Genomic DNA, 23,161 nt, shown 5'->3' on the forward strand with positions numbered 1-23,161 from the left:
AGATCTTGGAGATGACGCTCTAGAGCAGCTCATCAAGAGCAAAGAAGAAGCTGAAATCTTCAACAATTTGCCTCTCTTTGATGTCGCCATCATCCACAATTTCATCGACGAATGGTTTGCCTCGCCAGACATCAGCTTCGAAGATCTACAGCTGCCCGTTAGCCTCAGCGTCGCATTCCAAGGCGCTATTGCTTCAGAACTTGCTATTGCCCAGCGCATAGTTGAACTGAAGCAGAAAATTGATCATGAAAAGACTCAGTTCAAGAAGCATATGGCCAAGCTCAGCGTGCAAGAAGTGAAGAGCTTCAAGACCATGCTGCATGAGCTCAAAGAAAATTTTCTGAAGAAGCGTGCAGAAGCTCAGGGCTCACGTGAGCAGATGAAGTCTCTGGCGGAAAGATGTGTACAAGCCTACAACGAGGCTGAAAAGCGCAAGGCACTTGGGCGTCCAGGCATTGACCCCAAGATGGCCGCGAAGAAGAAGAAGAAGCCTGCTATGGCTGAACCAGAGGCACCTAGGCAAGAAGCGGTTCCAATTGTCTTCCCAACTGCAACGACTGGCTCGAAGCCAAAGAGCCGGTCAACAGCTTCAGAGCTTAAGAAGACAAGAACTGCTGAGGCTGAAGCAAGAAAGAGGAAAAGCTCTGAAGCCTCTCCTACTGCCCCCAGCAAGAAGAAGAGAAAGATCAAGAAATCTCGGGCTGCTCCCACAGAGCCCTTGATAGTTGAACCTATTGCTATGGTACACCCGAACGCAGAACGTCAACTGACGGTTCATGAGCCTGCTTCCACAGAGGCTCCTGAAGCTGAAGACATACCAGCAGCCGACCCCATTGCTGCTGAAGACATTGGTCATCATGACAATGTACAAGATGATGCAGCCCTTCCTCAGTATGAACAAAGCGAGCTCATCAGCATTGGTCGTCCTCTGACGCCAATTGCACAAGATGCGTCATGGGCGGATCGCCCCCAAGAGGAAGAAGACAATGAGGCCCAACCCACTCCAACCTCATAGGCGTCGTCTGCATTCCGCAGGCTTCGCAGAGGTCCAAGGCCTCAAGTCTATACTGAAGACATTCCAGCTGCATCAGCCGAAGAAGAAGCATCACAAGAGCCCACTCCAATGCTCCATCAAGAAGCAGTTCTCCAGGAGAACGTGCCTAAGTCTGACCCTCCAGCTAGTCGCGTGGAGGCTAAAAATGTTGAGGCTGCCACAACCAATACTGAAGCCAATGTGGAGCCCTCCCCGCCAAAAGCTTCAGCAGACAGCGAAGCTACTGAACCAGACACTTCTGTTCCTGAGTCTGCTGCAGGTCCTCAATTTGATTACCATGTTGAGCACATGCCTCATGTTCAGAAGCCAGTCCCAAGGCTGCCAAGGTTCCCAGGTCCTGCATCAGCACCTGGCTCCTTTGACATCAATAGCTTCAGGGCAGACAATACGTTTTTCAACAGCTCCAAAAACCCCTATTCAAGGGAACGGATTTCATCAGATAGGTTCTGGAGCTATCCTCAGCGCAGCTACTATTCATGCATCCTATACAACCAAGGTCGCATCTTCCCTCATAAGCGCCTTGATGCTGAAGCCATTGCTGGTCTGCCCTGCTTAGAGGAAGCGCTGGATTGCTTCAAGCAAGTGGGTTTGCTGCCGTTTATAACTGATGAAGAGCACTGGAATGAAGAGTTTCTGCTTCAGTTCTATGCCACCCTCCACATTAAAGGATACAACAGAGATCCGAAGACTTGGGACCTGGAGTGAATGACCGGCAATTTCCATCATGAAGCCAATGCATTTGATATCATTGAGCTCACCGGCCTGCCCACTCCTGGCGAATTCTTCGAGGAAGGCTGTCAACTACATGCTGAAGCTATTGAGAGCATATTCCAGAGGCCTGAACCCAATATGAGTCAGATGCTCTCAATGATGAAGCCATTGCCCCATGATGCACCCTATCCAACTGAGTTCTTCGTTGAAGACCTTGAGTACCTGCCCAGGACCATATATCACATCATCCGGCGGACTCTCTGGCCCATAAAGGGGCACTCTCCAAATGCAAAGATTGAGGGTGCAATGAAGACTATGATATTCTGCATCCTTCATGGCAAATGCTTCAACGCACAGGATTTCTTCATACGCCAACTTGCAGCGTCAGGCTCAGACTTATTTGGTTTGAAGTTCTATGCTCCTTGGGTGATGAGGCTGATCAAACTGCACTCTGCGATCTCGTATCAGCCCTCAGCCCGAAACCATCGGATCTTCTTGCCAGATGTGGATACCTCTGTTGAAGCTATATATCCAGAGCCTGCCAAGCAACCGTTGAGTCTTCAGAATGCAGAACACCAGAGCTTCACTCAGAATGATGAAGGTGTTGAAGCCATCTCCAGGGTGTATCCTTTGGCTGGCACTACACGTGCGCCACACCCTGCTTCTACTAAAGCCACTGATAGTGCAACTGCTTCAAGACCCAAGAAGCGCACTCGTGTTCTCACTAACCGAGAGCTTCTTGTGGCCCTTCATCAAAAACAAGATAGGCATCACGACTGGCTAAAGTGTCAGATGAAAAGCCTCTTGGTGGATGTTAATCGTCTTCGAAATCTTGCCACCAAGAATGCCTTCGTCACTCATGAAACCTGTCGTCGTACATGGAAAGGGCTCTCAATGATATGTACTGAAGCTGAACTTGAAGAGGATGGTTTCACAGAGCGCTTCAAGTTTGACACCACACCTCCTAGAAGGGCTGTGATGCGAAACACACCATCACTTGAAGACTCTGAGTTTTCTTCATCTGCTGCCACCGTCACTGCCAGAATCATTGATGAAGAAGACGATGCTACATCACCGCCACCTGCTTCAGCACCTCCAAGCTCTTCTGCACCGCCAAACACCTCCAACGACCCTGCTGCTCCTGGGAACGAGTAGACACTCTATGTCTTCAAACCTTTTTGGTCCTCGCTGACAAAAGGGGGAGAAGCATATGAGTTGATAGTCTTCAAGCGGGTCCATATGGGCGGGTGCCTTATGTTTTGCTATATTTTGCTTCGTGCTTACAACTCTCGTTTTTGCTTCATTTGGCCCCTTGAGTTGTAACACTTAAACCAGATGGTCGTCTGCTACTTGTTTGCCACCCTATTTTTGTGAAGATAAATTCCGCATGTGCGACGATAAATTCCGCACTTAGCTCATTCTGCAGACGTCCATTTTCCATTATGCATGTCATTATCTTCATATACTTTCACATGCATAGTGGATTGTCATCATAAGCTGAAGTGGATCTCCACAAGTACAACCTGCCATGTGCATTTGCATTCCAGAAGCAAATTAACTTATATGCACATCTTCAGGGGGAGTCCTTGCAACTTATGAAGACAATTCCTCACCCTTTACAATTTCACAGACTATATTCCCCGTTGAAAACTTCAACTAGTTTTTCATCAATCACCAAAAAGGGGGAGATTGTAAGTGCATCTAGTGCCACCCCTAGTTGGTTTTGGAGTATTGACGACAAACCTAGCTGAGGGACTAATGTGTTTGTGAGAATTGCAGGATAACACAGGTAGAAGTCCCTCATTGATTCGGTTTTTCTACCAGAGATGACCCCCAAAAATGTATGAAGACATTGAAGTCAAAGGTGGTATATGAAGATATTCACTTTGAAGACTATGACAAAAGAAGACACGTTATGAAGCCTATGGAGCTCGAAGACTTAGATCTTTCGTAGTTCTTTTTCTTTTGTGTTGAGTCATAGGAACCACCGTACTGTTAAGTGGGGTCCAGGAGAACCAGTCAGAATGACTGAAGTGATGCCTAAACCAAAAATCTATGTCTTCGAGTGAAGACAATGAGAGAGAATCTTGTCCAGAGCCGGACAAGTCAGCTTTGCTTGTAGCCCAAGTAAAGTTGCCATGAGAGTTTGAAATCTGACCGTTGCGACACGTGTCAGTTCCTTAGTGACCCAGGGTCATTTCGGAAAAATCAGATCGGGTTGCCAAGTGGCTATAAATAGCCCACCCCCCTACAACCATAAACGGTTGGCTGCTCAGATTTCAGTGCACGGCTTTTGTCGTTTGAGAGCAACCCACCTCAAAGCCTTTGAGAGAAAATTCCTAGCGAGGAGAAAAGCCCTAACCACCCAGAGCCAGAGAACATTGGGCATCACTTAAGTCTTCTTGTATGTGTGATCTGAAGACTTATTACACTTGAGGACTATGAATCCTCCAGACGGTTAGGCGTCGCGTTCAGAGCATCCAAGAGACATTGTGGATTGCCAGTGAACGAAGTCTGTGAAGGTTTGGGAGTCTACCTTGAAGACTTTCCAGAGTGATTGGGCGAGGACTATGTGACCTTAGCTCAAGGAGAATACGGTGAGGACTTGGTGTCCTGAGCTGCGTGTTCAGGACTGGGTGTCCGGGACTGTGTGTCCTAAGGTTTAAATACCTAGCCGCTCCAACCAGACGTACAGTTGTCACAGCAACTGGAACTGGTCCAACACATCATTGTCTTCAACGAGTCACGGGTTTCATCTTCACTTCCTTTTTCTTACTGTTACTCATTGTGAAGCCATTGCATGCTTGCTCTATCTTTTATCTTCACAACGTGAATGTATAATCTATTTGGCTTCATAACTTCTTCCCACCTGATCCTTATTACACTTCAGCTCTTTGTCATTGCGCTTTCACTTTATTGAATACTTGACTATGGCTGGCCTAGTGTAATCTAACTTCCGCTGCATAGTAATAGGCATAATCTTCGCTGTTTGTCTTCATAACTCCCACGTTTTGAAGACTTTCATAAAAATCGCCTATTCACCCCCCTCTCTAGTCGATATAACGCACTTTCACTTGGGATCTGTGTGTATGCAGGTATAAGATGGTGTATTGATGTGTTCTTGAGGTTTATTGTACAGTGCCCCTGACATTGTGCAGACCGCATTTATTGATAGACACCAGAGTGGTCTTCTACTGACCTGCCGTTTGCCATTTTTCATGGTCCGATTGTGCTCACACCTGGACCGATTTTGACTCGTTCATGTGGAAGCCAGAATAGAGAAATTTATTGCGCTGGGGACTTCACCAGTCCAACAGCTTTGATCATTCAACCTTTGAATTCATAGGCTACAAGCTACACCAACCATCCATGCTTCAAACACAGCACCAGCCAACAAGAAGGAGCAGTTTGACATGTCAGTTTCCTATAGCACAATTAGAAAGAAAAAACACCATAACCACAAGCTGAAACACAGCCACACGTCGGTTTTCAAACTAAAAACTTAATTAGCACACTTGACACTACCAGCTTTCAACTCACTTCATCTCCCTTGCTTGCCGTTCGCAAGTATTCTTCCTATGCCCTTCACCACTGCATTTACTGCATTTGGATTTCTTCCTCGGTTGCGGAATATCCCCTCTCTCCGGTGAAGTTGTTCTTTTGTGGCACTGGGATTTGCAAATGCTGCAAAACCTACTTCTCTTGGTCATCCCGTCGTACGACACCTTGTCTCAGGCATTGCTGATCTGCCAGCGTTTCCGTTCTTGCTTGGTGCCACTAATCCAAAACTTCATGCTGCATGACATTCTGTCGTCTTCACATACACTTCTCCCAGCTCGCTCCCCGTCGGTATCCGCCACATTGTTGTTATCCACGGTCTTCCAAGCCCTAGCCTGTCACGACATTTGTCAAAAGGGTCCATCATCGGCATGGCCTGGTCTAAAAGCCCCATCAGAGTTTGATATGCCTCAACACTTGCGTCTCCAAGTCGAACCAGTTCCAACGCCCTAATGTACATCCGGTTGTGCCGAAAAGTTAGGGATGTGTTGTTGATCTGGTCCAGCCGGTAGTGCTTCAAGTGATCTGGCAAAATATCTCTTGGATATTTTGTCCGCCTTTTCACTATGTGTCTCTTTGTATTTTCTTTCATCCCAATATTATCCATGACCTGCAAGTACACCTTATGTTGGTTAGCCGGCCAAAACCAATTAGTTTGCAGAGAGAATATTACATGTGGGTTGTACCTTCAGAACATGACGACAGAGCATCCCCATATGTTCAAAGAGGACATATTCTCTCTCAAAACATGCTCCGTCGTCAATCATTTTCACTAGGAATACGTCCCTGCTCCATTTTTCCTTATGGTTCGCCAATCGTATAGAATTTGAAACTGCTTGAACGTCGCACGGGTGCATTCCTTGCTGGCTTGTATCTCAATCGAGGAATTTGTCCCTAGGACTACACGTGCCTGCATAGCACAAATGTTAGATCTCAGACACGGCAATATTTTGTTGTCTCAATCAAATGACACTTACGGTTTTAGTTCTCTTCACTTCACAAGTCTCATTCGATTGGCGTTCAAACTGCAACCTCATGTATTGCCTCAAAAGTGTATACATCGGAGAGCCGGGTGGCACAAGTTCATAAGCATATGGTTCACACTTTCACTCCTTTGGGTCAACCGGAATGTGCCATATAGGTTCATCATGTCTCCTACCATTGCGAGCGCTCCAAACTGCCCACATACTACACATGATATTGAGAAGGATGGAAGAGCTGCAAATACCAGGGTGCAGAAGATCCTTAACCCAGGTGTGAGGATGGAAGACAAGAAGTTTTATGCCCCAACTACTCTTCATATGGTGACAACAAGCTTTTTGCGTACGTGCACTGTATCATGGACTGAAAGAAACTTTCTTTTGGGTTGCCACAATCAACACAGAACTTGGGAACTTCAATATGCCTTCGCGCCAAGTAAGAGTTAACGGGCATAAACTCATGGATAACCCTCCATCAAAAACAGCGCACCCTGGGAGGAGGGCCTGGGTACTCCACAACTTCTTCCAAATCAGGTCATTGTCAGCGTGAGAGTATGTGGCCAGATTAGAGATCATGCGAGACTCATTAATCGATGAGCGGTAGGCTGATCTAACTGAACAATTCCCATGTTTTTCGGGAGACCACGCCCAGAAATCTTCAGAGAGCTTTCTCAAGGGAATACAACTCGGAACGCATGTCATGACCACAAAATTTTTGCTCGAGAGAGTTCAAATTCTAATTACCATCTGGGCTAATGAGCTTAGACACCACAAAGGTAGTAGCTTCAGGTTTTTTGAAAAGAGGTTTGTTTCCTGGAGCTTCAGGAATCCGCCAAATGTTGGTTGAGACACCATCCCCGATCCTTCTGATCAACCCCATCTCAAGAGCAGTCCTTCTCTTCAAAATAGCACCCAAGGTGTGAGGACAGTTCCTCTTCTTCCTAGCCGACAAAAAGTCAGAGTCATGGAAGTACTTTCCTTTCAACACTTGAGCGCATAGAGAGTTTAGGTTTGTGAGGAGTCTCCATCCTTGTTTACCAAGCATAGCTAGATTGAATTGACGCAAATCCTGAAAACCCATGAACCTCCAAGTTCTGCCAACACCCACGATGGAAGCAACCCAGGCATCAATATGTGACTTCTTGCAAGACTTATGCCACACAATCACATCACTAGTCTAGCAAAGCACTAGGACACTCAAGCCAGTGCAGTCAACACCAGAAGCTTTAAGAAAACCCAGCTGATTCCCCAAAGCTTTGGACTTCTTCGCAAGCATTTGGGTATCCGACAAGAAGACAACCTCTAGGTGGAACATTTCGACAAGATTGCAGAGTTCTTGAACTGCCTCAGGCTTCCCACAACCTCGTTATTCCAGACTAAGGATATTCATTGCGCTCGGCAGGGCTGCGCCACACTAGCAGCCTCCACCGATATCGAGTTAAAACTGAATCCCTCCATTTTATGCTTCTTGATAGTTTCATTTGCAGAACCCTTTCCATCACCGGGTTGCACGCCCAACAGCCCCCTCAACTGTCATACCAACTGGGACCATAAGTCATTTGTCCATTCTAGCATCAATATCTTCTCTGCAACCACTCCCGCCTTGCGAGGTTTATCACTCGAATTTTTCGTGTTTTTCCTTTTCCTAGCAGTGTTAGCCTTCACCAAGCTTTTATCTGGGAAAAGTTCACGGCTGATCGGTCCCTCGACCCCATGGCTTGGGTACCCCTTGTCTTTACGATTTTTCAAAGGGCTTGATACTTCACCATCGGAAGGTTTCTTTTCCATAGCAGGTTCTCGTTGTGACCCAACTCCAGCAGAAGAGATGCCTCGAGGACCAGACCTCTGGTGTGTCCCCCTGGAAGAGCTTGCAACTCCTCCACTGCTAGCAGCTTGGTAAATACTCAAAGGTATTTTTTACATTTTTCTTCATGGGCCCGAAGAATGCGTGCTAGCAAAGCTTGTTGAGCACGCGCCGTGGGGCTGAAAAACCGAGCACCGACCCTACTTCTCGTCGTTCTAGCATATCGGAGCCATTGGATCGATCAGCGGTGGTGGATAAATGGGGGTTTTCTTGACCTCTCAAGCTATCAGGGGTTTTCTAGAGCTACCGCCCACCACACTTGGCCTATAAGGCTCGAAGATGCGCGGGAAGAGAGGCACCGACACTCGCATTGTACCATTGTGGTGGCGACGCGTGAGAGTCGGTGAAAAATTAGCGGGACGGATGCGCGCCGACAAGCGTTCCGCCAGGAACAAAACTAGTCCAATCCAGTTTATGTCTGCCTTGCCACAGGGGCGATTAATTTGACAAGACACGTGGACTGCCACTAGTTCTTATCCATCTACTAATGTGCAGTTTTGCAACAGCGCAAACGAACTATTTGGTATTGCTAGAACATAATTTGCATAGAGTTCTAGCAAAAGAACCATGCGTGATGACTGAAATCAACGCAAACAGTTTGATTCTTTAAAGCGTTTGCAATGCATCGTCCACGGGTCCTACAATTGAACCATGTCCGATGAGGAAATCATTACACACATTTAGTTTACATGGACCGTGTCCAACGAATCGCAATCAAGTTTTTACAAATAAGTGTGTGTGATGATTCCAGCTTCGCACACGTTCGCTTTTTTGACACACAATTATATTTTTATATCTGTGTGTGATGTGTTCATCACACACGTTTTTTTCTTCATCATGTGTGAAGGTCTTAATAGCATGGACGTGTACTAGTGAATAGTAATAGTAGAAACTAGAAAGCTAGAAACATGAGCATCTTTCTTGTAATATATATAGATACCAACAAGAATACCTTTCTTGTAATATATATAGACATGATGAGGAGCATCTTGTAATATATATATAGACAATTAGACATGAATAGGAGCATATTTATTGTAACATATATAGATATGAGCAGGAGCATCTTTCTTGTAACATAAATAGACATGAACATCTTTCTTGTAACATATATTGCGAATGATAACAGTAGAAAGTTAGAAACAAGAACATGAGCATCTTTCTTGTACTACAATAATTGAGTGATGATCAAGACAACTTCTTGTAACTCACTCACGAACGTTTAAGTAGAGGATGGAGCCGCGCAAGATGGCCCAGATGGCTTGCAAATAGACTTCCTATTGCTAGCTTGGAGTGCCTTCAACTTGGATGAATTTGTACTACCAACTCTTCAATTAGTTTTGAAAAAGAATGAAATAAACATGTAATAAGCATACAAAGTTAGAAATAAAGGAAATTACATAGAAGACAATCACAACATGTTACCCTTTTCCAACATTAACAATTCCTCCATATCTTCTTCAATGTTGATAGTAGTAGAACCCCTTAGCCAATCTTGGGTACAAACAAGAGCTTGGACCATGAATGAGGTAAGTGAGATTCTAAAATCATTTAGGATACATCTACTTGTGCTAAATCTCAACTCCGATGCAACCGTTGATGCTGGGAAATATAACACATCACGATCATCCTAACCAATATTGGGAATCTAGCAGCATACGCCTTCCACCATTTTAGAGTGTCAAAGTCATCATTATTTGCTTCATTCTCTTCATGTAGGTATTCTCAAGTTCAGATTTCCTCATGCTAATTTCACCACCAACAACAACTCTCAGCTTTTTATTTATCTGAGGCACCAATTTCCTTCCTGCCCTTTTATGAGTTGGTTCGGATTGTGGAGCACCCACATGCTAACTTGCATCAATTGGTGCATACATAGCTTTGTACTCTGCAACCAAAGCATGCACACATGTTTTCACCTTCTCCCAAACTTTGTCTCCATTTAACTCGGCATACATTCTTTCAATGGCTAGTTTTATGTAATTTGATAGCTTGAATCTTGGATCAAGAACAGCTGTAGCAAATACAAACATGTTCACATTCTTCTCTTCCTTTTTTCTTTGCTTTCCCATTCCCCTTGTCATTCTCATTCACCACCTCCGCATGCCAAGGCCCCCAATACTTATCATGCTTATCTTGCATTTTCTTGGCCATGTATTTCGCAAAATATCATCACTGTCAGCCCACACTTCCAACACAACATTAACTTCAGCAAAATATCACATGGAGTGTGACGGAAACACTAAAAGTGAGCTCATAAAAATGTCCAAGAAATTCAGCCATTTTTTTAGCATTGTCCTAATCACTATCAAGAGAGTACCAAGAGCTTTCTAACTGTTTAAATCCAACGTATAGAGTGGGTCTTCCTCCTCATACCCTACAAACATTTTTTCATAGTTGACCGCGGTTTTCAACATTAGATATGTGAAATTTCATCTAGTGCATATATCCAAACTCAAGAATACAGCCTTGTCCACCTTTTCTAACTCAGCAAATTCTTTTAAATTTTATAATTCTAGATGGCCCACTGGCACTGAATGGGACCAGATTTAATCTCCGTTAGCTGAGTTTAACAAACCCGTACACTATATTGATACGGAGAACATCCCGTTACAACTAGCCTAAGACACTTCATTCAGCAGTGTTTATAAATAATACGTGTACACCCATTAGCACGCGGCCATGCGCTAATCCCTCCGCACCTGGTGATCGCGCTTACATATCGATTGGTCGGCCAATGCTGACTGTCACGGCCGTACGCTGAGGTGTTCTTGTCACGCAGACGCCGGAGGAGCAGCGTGGATCTCCGATAACGGTGTACGTGGCTCCATCGCCTGATGTTCCGGCGCCTCTGACGACGCACGGACCGCATCATCTGGGTCCGGCTCGGATGAAGGAAGGGCGTCATCTGGGTCCGGCTCGGATGAAGGAAGGGCGTCATCTGGGTCCGGCTCGGATGAAGGAAAGGCGTCATCTGGGTCCGGCTCGGATGAAGGAAGGTCGGCGACCACCGGGCCTGACGTGGTGGGCATGCCGGCGCCGGCGCGGAGAGGCCTCGGCAGAGTCTTGGTCTTGCAGCCGTCGTAGCACTGCCCGAAGCAGGCCTCAGTGGCCTCGCGGTCTGCAAAAAGAATTTACCACCACATCGTCGTTGTCGGCTCATCATACGTGACGTGAGTGCAGTGGTTGCGCATTACTAATTCATGGCGCGCATGAACTGTGCCAATCTGATTACCTGGATCCAGACGGTGGCAGGAAGTCCTGGCGCAGGAGAGCTGGCATCCCATGTCGCCGGAGGCGGCAGCCGCCGCCAAGGGCCGCTGGGGCGCGCCCGCGTAGCAGGTCTTGTCGCAGGCGTAGTTGCAGTAGTCGATCATGTTCTTGTCCTTGGCGATGCAGTCCTTGAAGCAGTAATCGAAGCAGTCGGCGTCCGCCGCGCCGGCCAGGAGGAGCGGCGCCACCACCACCACCAGCACCGCGCTAAGAGCACACGCTCGCCCGGCCGCCATTGCTACACTCTGGTCTCTGGAGTAGCGTGATCAAACGCGCGCGCGGGCGGTGGTCTTATAGAGAGGGTCGATCGTCACGCCAGACTCATGAGTGTCTACGGGAGAGATGGGTGCGTGTACGCAGGGCGATGTCTAGTTCTTGCAACAGCAGTGCGGTTGCTGTTTCTGGCTGTGGCCGTTGCATTGTACGTATATATCGGGCAGGAGCGCGCGCACAAGGGAAACGGATACGCGCCGGCAGCAGTTGTGCAGGGGCGGAAGGCGTGAGCGGTGCCGTTCAAATCAAGTGCGTCTAAACGTTAGGATTCTTCCCGGTGAAGACTCTCTCTCTCTCTCTCTCTCGTCTCGAACAGGATCGTTGCGTTGGAGCGTTGAGTTTTTAAAAACGGATTTGCTAACATACCGTAGGATAAAAATGTTTTAAGATTGGGTTTGTTTACTTCTTTGGCACGGGCTGTTTTAGTGTTGTCTTTTTTTTTAAGACAGTACAGACGCAAACGGTCATATTTACGAAGTGACGGTAGACGCCTCGTCGTCGATGAGAACATCTTCTCCCACCGAAAACGCATCGCCGGAAATCTTGAAATAAATTCAGGAATAATGCAAGCACCAATATTTGAACATCTTCTCCCACCGAAAACGCATCGCCGGAAATCTTGAAATAAATCCAGGAATAATGCAAGCACCAATATTTGAACCCTGGTCAGCTGGGGATACCACTGTTCCTCAAACCATCCAACCACAGGTTGGTTCGCAGCGTTATCTTTCTTACCTGATTGTTTCAGCATTATGGGGAGAGGATTTGTAGCATGCAAGTGCGGGGGCACCGAGTCCCTCGTACGTGCTATTTTTTGGCTTTTGATTTTTAAATTTTCATATCTTTTGAAGAACAAGCCTAAATTAAGTTTTGTTTCATATTGGTGGTTCAAGTGACTAGGGCTTTCAAAAAAGATCTATTTTGAATACATTTTGAGAAGTTTTGAAAATATCCGACTCGGTTGCATGTCCACACTCGCATGAAAATTTGATTATTTTATATATGAGAAAGTTGTAACAGCTCCCGGGTGCCCATACACCTCATGAATAGTAAAATTGAAAGAAAAACAAAAAATCCAAAACTTACAGGGATCAAAGATGATCAAAAATTTGATGTTCTTGCAAAATTTCAGCCAAAAATACCATTCGTGGAGCCCTCATAAAAAATCACTGCTCAAAAGTGCACATAAATTTGACCGGTGATTTTTTTAGTTTAGGGCTCCTCGAATGTTATTTGTACCTGAAGATTTGCTAGATGATCGAAAGTTTGAACATATTTGATGTCTCAAAGTTTCATATTTTTTATTTTGTTTTCAATTTTCTTTTTGAATTTATTGTTCATAGAGGGTGTAGGGTTGTAACACCCCGGATGTAACTTTCCCAATTTGCACTCCAACTCTTGCCGTTTCCGGCGCTAAGTTATATTTATTTCCTCGGGTTCGGGTTTTGTCTCCGTATGTTGTTGTCGTTGCCATGCTTCTTATATCATGTCATCATGTGCATTGCATTTGCATACGTGTTCCTCTCTTGCATTCGAGCATTTTCCCCGTTGTTTGTTTTGCATTCCGGTGCTTCGTTCTCCTCCGGTGGCCATTTCTAGCTTTCTTTCGTGTGTGGGGATTAAACATTTCCGGATTGGACCGAGACTTGTCAAGCGGCCTTGGTTTACTACCGGTAGACCGCCTGTCAAGTTTCGTATCATTTGGACTTCGTTTGATACTCCAACGGTTAACCGAGGGACCGAAAAGGCCTCGTGTGTGTTGCAGTCCAACACCCCTCCAATTTGGCCCAAAACCCACCTAACTCTGCTCCATCATCTAGAGCGTTCTATCACGATCGCGTGGCCGAAAACTGCACCTCATTTGGACTCTCCTAACTCCCTCTATGGCTATAAATAGACCCCCTCCGTTTTCAGATCTCCTTCCTCCTCGAAATCATAAAAATCGCTCCCGCCGTCTCCGGACATGTCCGTCGTCCGCCAGACGTCTTTGCGCTGCCACCCGCAGCCAATGGGCGCGTGACACGTCACCACCGCCGCCGCCACTCCCGCCGGCCCGCCCAGGCCCGAGGCGGGCCCTCTCCCGCGCCATCCGGGCCGCCTCGCCCGCCCGGCTGCGCGGCCTCGCCCGCCCGGCCGCTCGCCCGCTCCGCCGCCACGCGCCGCCGCCGCCACTGCGTCGCGCCGCCACCACCAGCCGCCCTCGTCGCTCCGGCGACCCGCGCCGGCCTGAGCCGCCCCGGCAGCCGCCTCCCCGACCTCCTCCAGCGACGTCCCGCTCCGGCCGTGAACAGTGCTCGCCGGAGTTTGCCTCGTTTTGCGTGCCACCAAACCCTAGATCCAGATCTGGAAGGTTGTTTTTTCCTAAGTCCTTGAAATTTCAGTCCATGTGTACATGTTCGCGGCTCCGTAATTTTGCATCCGTAGCTCTGATTCATGCATATAGCATATCAAAATGTTCATCTCAGAGAGTACATCATTTCATTCCATTGCATCATTTTCATTTGAGCTCATCTTGATACCCGAAATGCTGTTAGAAGAAGGCTACTTGAGATTATTGTCAGATCTGCTACTCCGTTTAGCACTTTTGTCATTTTTGCCATGATTATTGTGTGCATACTATGCCCGTGAGTTCTACATATATTTTGTTAAGGGTTTTGTCATCTTTCCAGAGGTGCAACCCATGTATTTTTGTGATGTGTGTGGTGACTTGTGCAAGCTTGCAAAGTGGTGCACTTGCTAATTCTGTTTTCAGGGACTTAGCAATTTCACTAAGTCCTGGAGCTGTTTGTCTCATGATGCCATATGTTCTTGTTATTTCCTAGTGATCCGTGCCTCTTTTGAGGATGATCAGTAAGGATGTTTTGTTAATCTTGTAGTGCTCTATCCATTCATGTCTTTGTTTGCAATTATGGAGCACCCTAGTTTGAGTCAATCGAGCTCTACTTTTGCTACTTTGTGAATCTGGACAGATTGTCAATTTGTTTGCAATTTTGCCGGTGATGTTGTAGTTGATCCATGCATGATATGCTATTGTTCTTGCCATGTCTAGCTTGCATTTTATGCCTTCTTGATGGATGTATGCTTGTCTTGCCATGACTTGCACCGTAGTGAGTGCATTGAGCTCGTAAACATGCCTACTTGAGTTATATTTCAGCATGTGTCAGTTTTCACTAAGTCTGAAAACTGATTATGTTTTTGCTATGTTCACATGCTTGCAATTGTATTTTCTGATCCCTTTTGGCTCAAGGTCACTAAGGGACTTTTGTTAAGCTCTTTGAGTAGCTCCATGCCATGCTTTACTTTGCCATGTTCAGGTCCTATAGCATGTAGTTTTGTTACTCCGAAGAGGGCTACCTGATCTGAAATTTCAGACAAGTGTTGATTTCACTAAGTCTGGGATCTGTTTGCCATATGCATTTTTGCCATGCTTGTTTGAACTTGTTAATGGATGAATTGGCCGTAGCTCAGTGCTAGACTTTTGTTAAGCATCTTGTGTGCATCCCTGCCATGTATTTTGTTGTCATGTTTGGGTGCTGTAGCATGTTCATTTCGTTACATTTAGATGGCTACTTGCTGTAAATCGCAGACCGGTGTCATTTTTGAATCGCTTGCCATTTCCAAACCGTAACTCCGATTCCGGCGTTCTTTATATCGTTTTCAAGCGATTTCATCTCATCTTTCCAGTGGCACACTTGGTTTTCCATGTTGAGGCCAGGTTCATGCATTCCCTGTCATATCTTGCATTTTGCATCCCGCATCGCATCCCGCATATCATATCATCATTGCATCATATTGCTTGATCCTTGCACGTGGTTGATTGTATCCTTGTTGCTTGTTTGTCTTGTCTGGGTAGAGCCGGGAGACGAGTTCGCTAACGAGGAGCCCGTTGAGTTTGCTTTCGAGGATCCAGTCAACTCTGACAACTGTGCAGGCAAGATGATCACACCCTCGAAATCACTACTATCTTTGCTATGCTAGTTTGCTCGCTCTTTTGCTATGCCATTGCTACGATGCCTACCACTTGCTTTCAAGCCTCCCAAATTGCCATGTCAAACCTCTAACCCACCATTTCCTAGCAAACCGTTGATTGGCTATGTTACCGCTTCGCTCAGCCCCTCTTATAGCGTTGCTAGTTGCAGGTGAAGATTGGAGGCCGTTCCTTGTTGGAACATTTATTTACTTGTTGGGATATCATTATATTGCTATGTTATCTTAATGCATCTATATACTTGGTAAAGGGTGGAAGGCTCGGCCTCTCGCCTAGTGTTTTGTTCCACTCTTGCCGCCCTAGTTTCCGTCATATCGGTGTTATGTTTCCGGATTTTGCGTTCCTTACGCGGTTGGGTTATAATGGGAACCCTTGATAGTTCGCCTTGATTAAAGCTTTTCCAGCAATGCCCAACATTGGTCTTACCATTTGCCACCTAGTCTTTTCTTTCCCTTGTGTTCTGCAGACTCAAGGGTCATCTTATTTTAACCCCCCCGGGCCAGTACTCCTCTAAGTGTTGGTCCAAACTAGAGCCCCTTGCAGCGCCACCTCGGGGAAACTCGAGGGCTGGTTTTAGTTGTACGGATTGCTTATCTGAGTGTGCCCTGAGAAAGAGATATGTGCAGCTCCTATTGGGATTTGTCGGCACATTCGGGCGGTGTTGCTGGTCTTGTTTTAACCTGTCGAAGTGTCTTGAATTACCGAGATACCGAGTCTGATCGGAACGTCTTGGGAGGAGGTCTATTCCTTCGTTGACCGTGAGAGCTTGTCATGGGCTAAGTTGGGACTCCCCTGCAGGGATTGAACTTTCGAAAGCCGTGCCCGCGGTTATGGGCAGATGTAAATTTGTTAATGTCCGGTTGTAGATAACTTGAACCTTAACTAATTAAAATGAATCAACTGAGTGTGTTACCGTGATGGCCTCTTCTCGGCGGAGTCCGGGAAGTGGACACGGTGTTGGAGTAATGTTTGCGCAGGTTGCTTGCTAGTTTCTCGCTCGCGCTTTGCCTCCTCTTCTCGCTCTCTTTTGCGAATAAGTTAGCCACCATATTTGCTAGTCGCTTGCTGCAGCTCCACTTATGTTTACCTTGCCATACCTATAAGCCTAAATAGTCTTGATCGCGAGGGTGCGAGATTGCTGAGTCCCTGTGGCTCACAGATTACTATTACATCAGATGCAGGGCCTGATGATTCCGCTCCAGCAGACGCGTATGAGCTCAAGTGGGAGTTCGACGAAGACTCTCAACGTTACTATGTTTTCTTTCCCGATGATCAGTAGTGGTGTCCAGTTGGGGGTGATTGGGACCGTGTCGCATGTTGGGTTCTCTTTTATTTTGGCGCCGTAGTCGGGCCATGAGTGTTTGAATGATGTAATGTTATTTATGTACTTGATTGACGTGGCGAGTGTAAGCCAACTATGTTATCTCCCCTTTTATTATCATATTACATGGGATGTTGTGAAGATTGCCTAACTTGCGACATATGCCTTCAATGCGATTATGTCTTTAAGTCGTGCCTCGACACGTGGGAGCTATAGTCACATCGAGGGTGTTACAAGGGTGCCCGAGTGTTGAAAGTCTTGCTTCTTTTATTTATTTCCTTTTTGATTTTTTTCTCCACCGTGCGACTTATAAAATATTTGAAGTGTTTAAGAAAAATTCATCGCGTCTTTTCAAAAGAAAAAAAACCACATCATCCTAAAAAATGTTCGCCATGTATTATTAAAAGGTCTCATGTATTTTCTAAAATGTTTTCTCAGTATCTTTAAATTCATGACCATTTTTAGAATCCGTGAATATTTTTTTACCTCAATTTTGAACTAAGACCACAACACTTATTTGGATTGCAGGGAGTACCATTTTTTTACCCCAAATACACTAATTTGTTTGACGAGGAAAAGTGTTCCTGGACCTAAAATTGAAAGGAAGCAACTTAACCTAGTGGCAAATAATTAGATCAATAAGAAGATGTCACGGAAATCGGTTTAGGTACTTGATTCGACTATTGCACTGAGACCTAACATACCTAAGGTAGACTAAACTGAAAGTAGTAAAAACAAGGCACGAACCTATCAAGTATGGGATGAAAACAAAGTGAAAACGGGTGAAACTAGTTCCTGCCACATTTGCCTTCATATTTTTTTGTGTAACAGGAAACAAATAAAGAATCAAATACTATCGAAAATGAAAACAGAGCGAAGATGGCACGGACACGGCAATGGAAGCGAGTGTAAACCGGAACTAAAAGACTCCTTGAATGATAGGCAAAAACATAACGAAATAGACAAAATGTTCAGCTTTGGCAAACAAAAACTTGAAGGCGCAAAACAATCAAAAACATTGACATAGCAGTGCAGCTCAAACAATAATATTGATTTGATGTCATACTCAGAATAGTAGACTAGACTACAATCTAGTAGTTGCATCACACATGGACCATTTTGCACATTGTGTGTTCGTTGCGCTATAAACAAGCATATACCCATATTGAAAATGAAAAGTTCAATATTCACGGAATCGGATAGTTTCACTCCCGTGCTTATTCCACCGGAAAAGGTTGTTCCGTTTGTGTTTTCATTTCCACTTAAAAGATTCCACTTCCATTTCTATTTTGTAAATTTCCATTTTCATTTTCAACTTTCCTCTTTGTTTCTGTTTTCCCACTAGAAAAGCAAAATGTTTCCGTGCTATTTTCATCCCTAAGTATAGTGACTAAAATTTTCACTCCGATCCAGACTTGAATTCCTTCAAGACAAAAATTCAATTTCAGTCAACAAATGGTACAGTTTTATATTTCCACCTGCTAGTATTTTAATCTAGCTCATTTTGTGAAGGATCCATGGAATGGGAGAATAAAACGATAACCGTCTTAATTAGTCATGACCAAAGAACTAAACAGTAAAGTGTGCAATCGTACAAGACCAAGATTACCAAGATTCTAAAAAAAATTAGGACAGTAAAATCACACCTAACCCCAGCCCTCTCACGCCTTTAACATTTTTGGCCATCTGATACATGTACTAAACGTTCCTGGCCGTTAGATGTCACGTGACACAATTTTTTTTTCGGGAGAAGGGCTGGCTGTCCTAAGAGCATGTACAACCGAACTCCACGGATGTGCCCGGTCAATGATTGGGCGTGTTTTTTTAAAAAAACCCCATATATTAATCAGAAATAACAAAACTCTTACAATCGTGCATTACAAAGCTAGCCACGTAGGGCAGAACACTATTACATAAAACACCGTTTGACCTACTATCAAAACAAAATTTAGTAATCTCATGCGCCACCCTATTTGCCTGCCTGTCAATCTTCACTATCTTTTCGTCCATCCAGTCACATTCTCATTTTCTTCCTCATATGTCCGGTCAGTTGCACATGATTGGTGGAGATGAAGAGAGAGAAGAAAAAGAAAGAAAAAAGATAGTCTGGGGTGGGTCGTGTCCTATGTGGAGGACTGACCGGACGCGTCTGCGAGCCCTCATATTCTCCATATATTTGTCCTCAATATAAGGGTTCACGGACAGCCCAGACGTATGGGGATGATAGGGGGTTTGGTTGGGTCATTCTTTTTCTTATCTGTTATGTCCGGTCACTGAGCGATCGCGTCCGCACATGTTTGAGGAGGATTTGAGGATGCCCGATGTAGATGCTCTAAAGGGCAACTATCCTCATACCTTTTTTGGCACACTATGGTTAACTGGGCTGGTATTTGGCCCAGTGCTCGTTCCATCCCGCGACTCCGTCTCTCCCCTTCTAATAAAAGACTCCATTTATCTCCGACTTCGTCTCAAGAAAAAAATCTCTCCCTGACCTCTCTTATTTGTACCAATCTGATATGGGCAGCTATTATAAAAAAATAAATTTGATTTGGGGGTGGGCGCCATCGAGACGCCAACCTTGACCTCGAGTAGCCATGCCCCTCCCTCGTTCTCGACCTCTAGCAGCAGTGGCCACTGCAACGATGTCGTGTTCCCCGTCTCCAGCTTGCCTCACCCTACCTCAGAATCATCATCCTCCTACTCCTTCCCCTTGTTGAAATGCAGGGTGGGCCTTGGGCTGATCTAGGAATTCAGAACATCTCTAAGGTACCATGTGGGTTATATGACAATGGTTTGCTGGAAAGTTTAGTCCCAAACCGCGAGTGGAAGAGGAGTTGGACCTCCTTATAAGGGATAATCTTTCATATGCTATTGGAACTTGAGAAGAGAAGTGGTTCTTGTGCCCTCCCCCTCCGCCGCCCTCCTCGCTACGTCTTGCCTCGCCTCGTCACAGCGCACACGTGGGGGTTGCAGGAATGAGCCGAGCCCACACCTATGCGCTTATTTTTGTTGGTCAGGGATGGACATTTCTTAATAGACGAGCCATGATCTGAGACATTGGATCATGGGCTGTTGTTGACTCAGATGTGGATCCAGACCATGTCTCTCCACCCTAGCCCGCCTATATAACTAAGTCATTGGCCAACCCTAGCCGGCACGAAGAACAGATTGCATCTGCTCTGCTTCCAAGTGCATCGCCCTCTATCGTTCCTTCTGCTGTTGTTGCCGTCGGTGATCCCATACACGGTTGACGGGAGAGCTGGCCTCCGAAACCCTGCCTTTCCAGATCCTATACGGGAGAGGGGTGATTCGGTGTTTAGGGAGCATCTCCTACGTGACTGCTCGCTGCCGTTCATCTACGTCTGCATCGTCTTCGGCATCATCATCTCCACCACAAACAAAGTCGACCATCTCGCTGCCGAGAAACTTGAAGCCGAGAAAGTGTTTTGCATAGACCCATGCGCTTGGCATTGGTTCTTAGTGGGGTCATCAAACTCCTCTCTCCCTTCTTAAATAACTTCCACATTAAATATTTTACCTATTTGTCTTGCTTAGCACCTGTACAACGCGGAGCACTGAGAAGAGCCTTAGAAGCACCTTACGCATTAAAATACGAACGCGTCCTCTTATTTATGATCGAGATACTTGACAAAATTGTGCTTAATCTAGAGGGCAGTGATACGTGTCGGTCGGCCGGCCGAAATTCCGGCCGATCGCGTCGGGCGCATACGATTCGTTGTATTATAGCCACACAATGCCTTTCTTCCCCAAGGGATTTGTTAAAAAAAGCAAAGCCATGGCGCTGGCACTGGTGCCTATCCCTCGCAAGCAGCCCGGTGATCCTCCTAGATGCCAGCCAGCTCGCCGGCCGTCGAAGCACCCATCCTTATTCGTACAACAAAAAGTCGTCGCCCTCGTAACAAAACGTTGTCGTCTTGTAGCACGTCGAAGCCTTTGTCGTTGCAGCACCTAGCAGGCACCATCGTAGCATGTCCTCGTAGTACCGCCATGCCACTGGCAGCAGCTCTCCACGTCGCCGCTCTCACCAACCGCGCGTCGGTTGAAGCTTTTTCTCACGTGGTTGAAGATTTTTCCATGCCGGTTGAAACTTTTTCCATAGGTTGAAGCATTCCCCATGCGGTTGAAGCTTTTTTCATCTACGGTCGAAGCTTTTTCCACCTATGGTTGAAGCTTTTTTCATAACGGTTGCAGCCTTTTCAGTTTGACAGTGGCTGGTTGAAGCTTCCCAAGTTGAGGGTTGAAGCTTTTTCGATCTAGGCTTGAAGTTTTTCTGTCAATGGTTGCAACACCCATATGCGGTGGTTCCAGCATCTTTCGTTGCCCCTCCTATTTTCTTTCATCGGTTCCAGCTTTTCGATGAATGCGACGTTTTGCTTAGCCGGATGCAACATTTTTGTAGCAGGAGTAGTGTTTGATGCGGGTCGGAGGTACAAGAAAGGTAAGAGATAAGGCAAGCGATAATTAAGAGGAGGAAAAAGGAGGGCTGTCACATGGGGACCATCGCGTATGCACGTCTCCGGGAGCAGTTTGCCTAAGCCTTCGAGGCCATCATAGCGCTAGGCCCGTGTGGTGCATGTGTATGTGCTGATGTGCACACTGTGCGTGTGAGAGCGACGTGAAGCTTCGGCTGGTCGGTCGGCAAGAAACATTTCCCTAATCTAGAACTAGTCACTGGAAAGACCTTATCAAGCTTTGCAGTGTGTGCAAGGCAATAATTATTACATGCATATTTATAATGAGTTTGATAACATCATAATCGTGGGTTACTCAGACATTGTTTTGGTGAGGCATGTGGATATTAAGAATTACATGTTGTGTTACATCCGCATCCTCACACAAGGAATCAACTTTTAACATCAGCAACACATACCTTATACATGCATGATTTATACCCAGTTTACTTAGAGCTGATGGATTACTTCTCGTATAGAGTAATCTTATAGAATAACCTATATCGATAAGAGCAATCATAACACCTCTACATATACTGTTTTTCTCTCGGGCTCTGCTCATACTGTTGTGCTGTATATATCGTGAGTTGTACTTGAAAGTATGTGTGCATAGACGTCGTCGCGTACACCCATCAGCTGTTGCTGGTGTTGCTTGACGCGGATACAGCTAGTGGCGGGCACGCCGGCATCGGCTTTGTCTTCGGCCTATTAGCTGGCCTTTGGCGGGGTTGGCTTGGGCGGCGGCGGCGGTGGCATGGGCTTCGGAGGTCCGGGCGGTGGCATCGGCTTCGGAGGTCCGGGCGGCATTGGTGGCTTTGGACCCGGGTTTGGCCCGGGGTACGGGTGGTTGTGGAAACATTTGGTCCCACATGCCTTGTAGCAATCCACCTGTTTATCTGTAATTAAGGGAGAGTCGTGCTGGTTATGTACGTATGAGCAAGTAAAATGCGTGTTGCATTTCTGGACGGTGTGGCACACGCACCTGGTGGCAGGGTGAGGCAGGTCTGGGAGATGCACATCTTGAAGCACACCGGCGACAGTTCCTTGTAGCAATCCAGGATGCACGACTTCTTGCACTGGAAGTACTTCTGGACGTCGCCGCAGCTGCTGTTGTCGCACTTGTGCATGCAGGTGGAGTAGCACTGCCAGCACTGGGTTTCATTTCCGGGTAGGGGAGGTTGGGGGTCCGCCGCCCCTGCTGCGGCGAAGAGCATCGTCGCGGCCAGGAGGACGGCGATCTTGGCCGCCGCCATGGAGACCATGCTTCTTCCCTAGTGTGTGAGGTGCGTGGAGATGAAGATGGATGGGGTGTGGCTGCCTTCGCAGAAGAAAGGTGGTATTAATAGGGTTCTTTGATTCGCCGGTCACGTCATCGTCATGCATGCAGATCGAGTGCACGGGACTACGAAATTGAATCGGTTGGCGGACGGCCTGAACATGCAGCACACATCCCGTCCCGCAACTACGTACTCCCTCATGCTTAATGCGCTTGCGCCAGCTTCGCATGCGTGGCGCATGAGTGCGTTTGGCAAAGTGGGCGTAGGCACGCCAAGATTAAGCTGGACACATCAACAAGCATCCAAACTTCCGCATTGCTTGCCACAAATTAACCGTACATGTTGCGGGAAGGTGTATGGAGTGCATGGACGTTGTTGTGCGCCCTGTTT

At 46.3% G+C, this 23,161-nt stretch overlaps 3 protein-coding genes across 3 annotated transcripts; all 3 read right to left on the reverse strand.

Annotated features, from left to right (window-relative positions):
* Positions 1–5,029: 5,029 nt before the first annotated feature.
* On the reverse strand, positions 5,030–6,444 carry LOC125544084 (uncharacterized). The gene is made up of 3 exons (XM_087547175.1): positions 6,301–6,444; positions 6,010–6,233; positions 5,030–5,933 (listed from the first exon to the last, which is right to left on the reverse strand). The coding sequence occupies exons 2-3, from the start codon at positions 6,178–6,180 to the stop codon at positions 5,556–5,558; spliced, it is 549 nt and encodes a 182-aa protein (XP_087403301.1). The 5' UTR covers positions 6,181–6,233; positions 6,301–6,444; the 3' UTR covers positions 5,030–5,555.
* A 4,133-nt stretch (positions 6,445–10,577) lies between these two features.
* On the reverse strand, positions 10,578–11,826 carry LOC125548403 (uncharacterized). Its single transcript, XM_048712005.2, has 2 exons — positions 11,403–11,826; positions 10,578–11,288 (listed from the first exon to the last, which is right to left on the reverse strand). The coding sequence occupies exons 1-2, from the start codon at positions 11,674–11,676 to the stop codon at positions 10,942–10,944; spliced, it is 621 nt and encodes a 206-aa protein (XP_048567962.2). The 5' UTR covers positions 11,677–11,826; the 3' UTR covers positions 10,578–10,941.
* A 9,848-nt stretch (positions 11,827–21,674) lies between these two features.
* LOC125548402 (uncharacterized) lies at positions 21,675–22,791 on the reverse strand. Its single transcript, XM_048712004.2, has 2 exons — positions 22,477–22,791; positions 21,675–22,390 (listed from the first exon to the last, which is right to left on the reverse strand). Exons 1-2 carry the CDS (start codon positions 22,754–22,756, stop codon positions 22,203–22,205), a joined length of 468 nt encoding a protein of 155 aa, XP_048567961.2. The 5' UTR covers positions 22,757–22,791; the 3' UTR covers positions 21,675–22,202.
* Between the last annotated feature and the right edge of the window lie 370 nt (positions 22,792–23,161).

Source organism: Triticum urartu, chromosome 3A (assembly GCF_056163025.1).
Source record: "Triticum urartu cultivar PI428250 chromosome 3A, HENAU_Tu73, whole genome shotgun sequence".
Taxonomy (NCBI): Eukaryota; Viridiplantae; Streptophyta; class Magnoliopsida; order Poales; family Poaceae; genus Triticum; species Triticum urartu.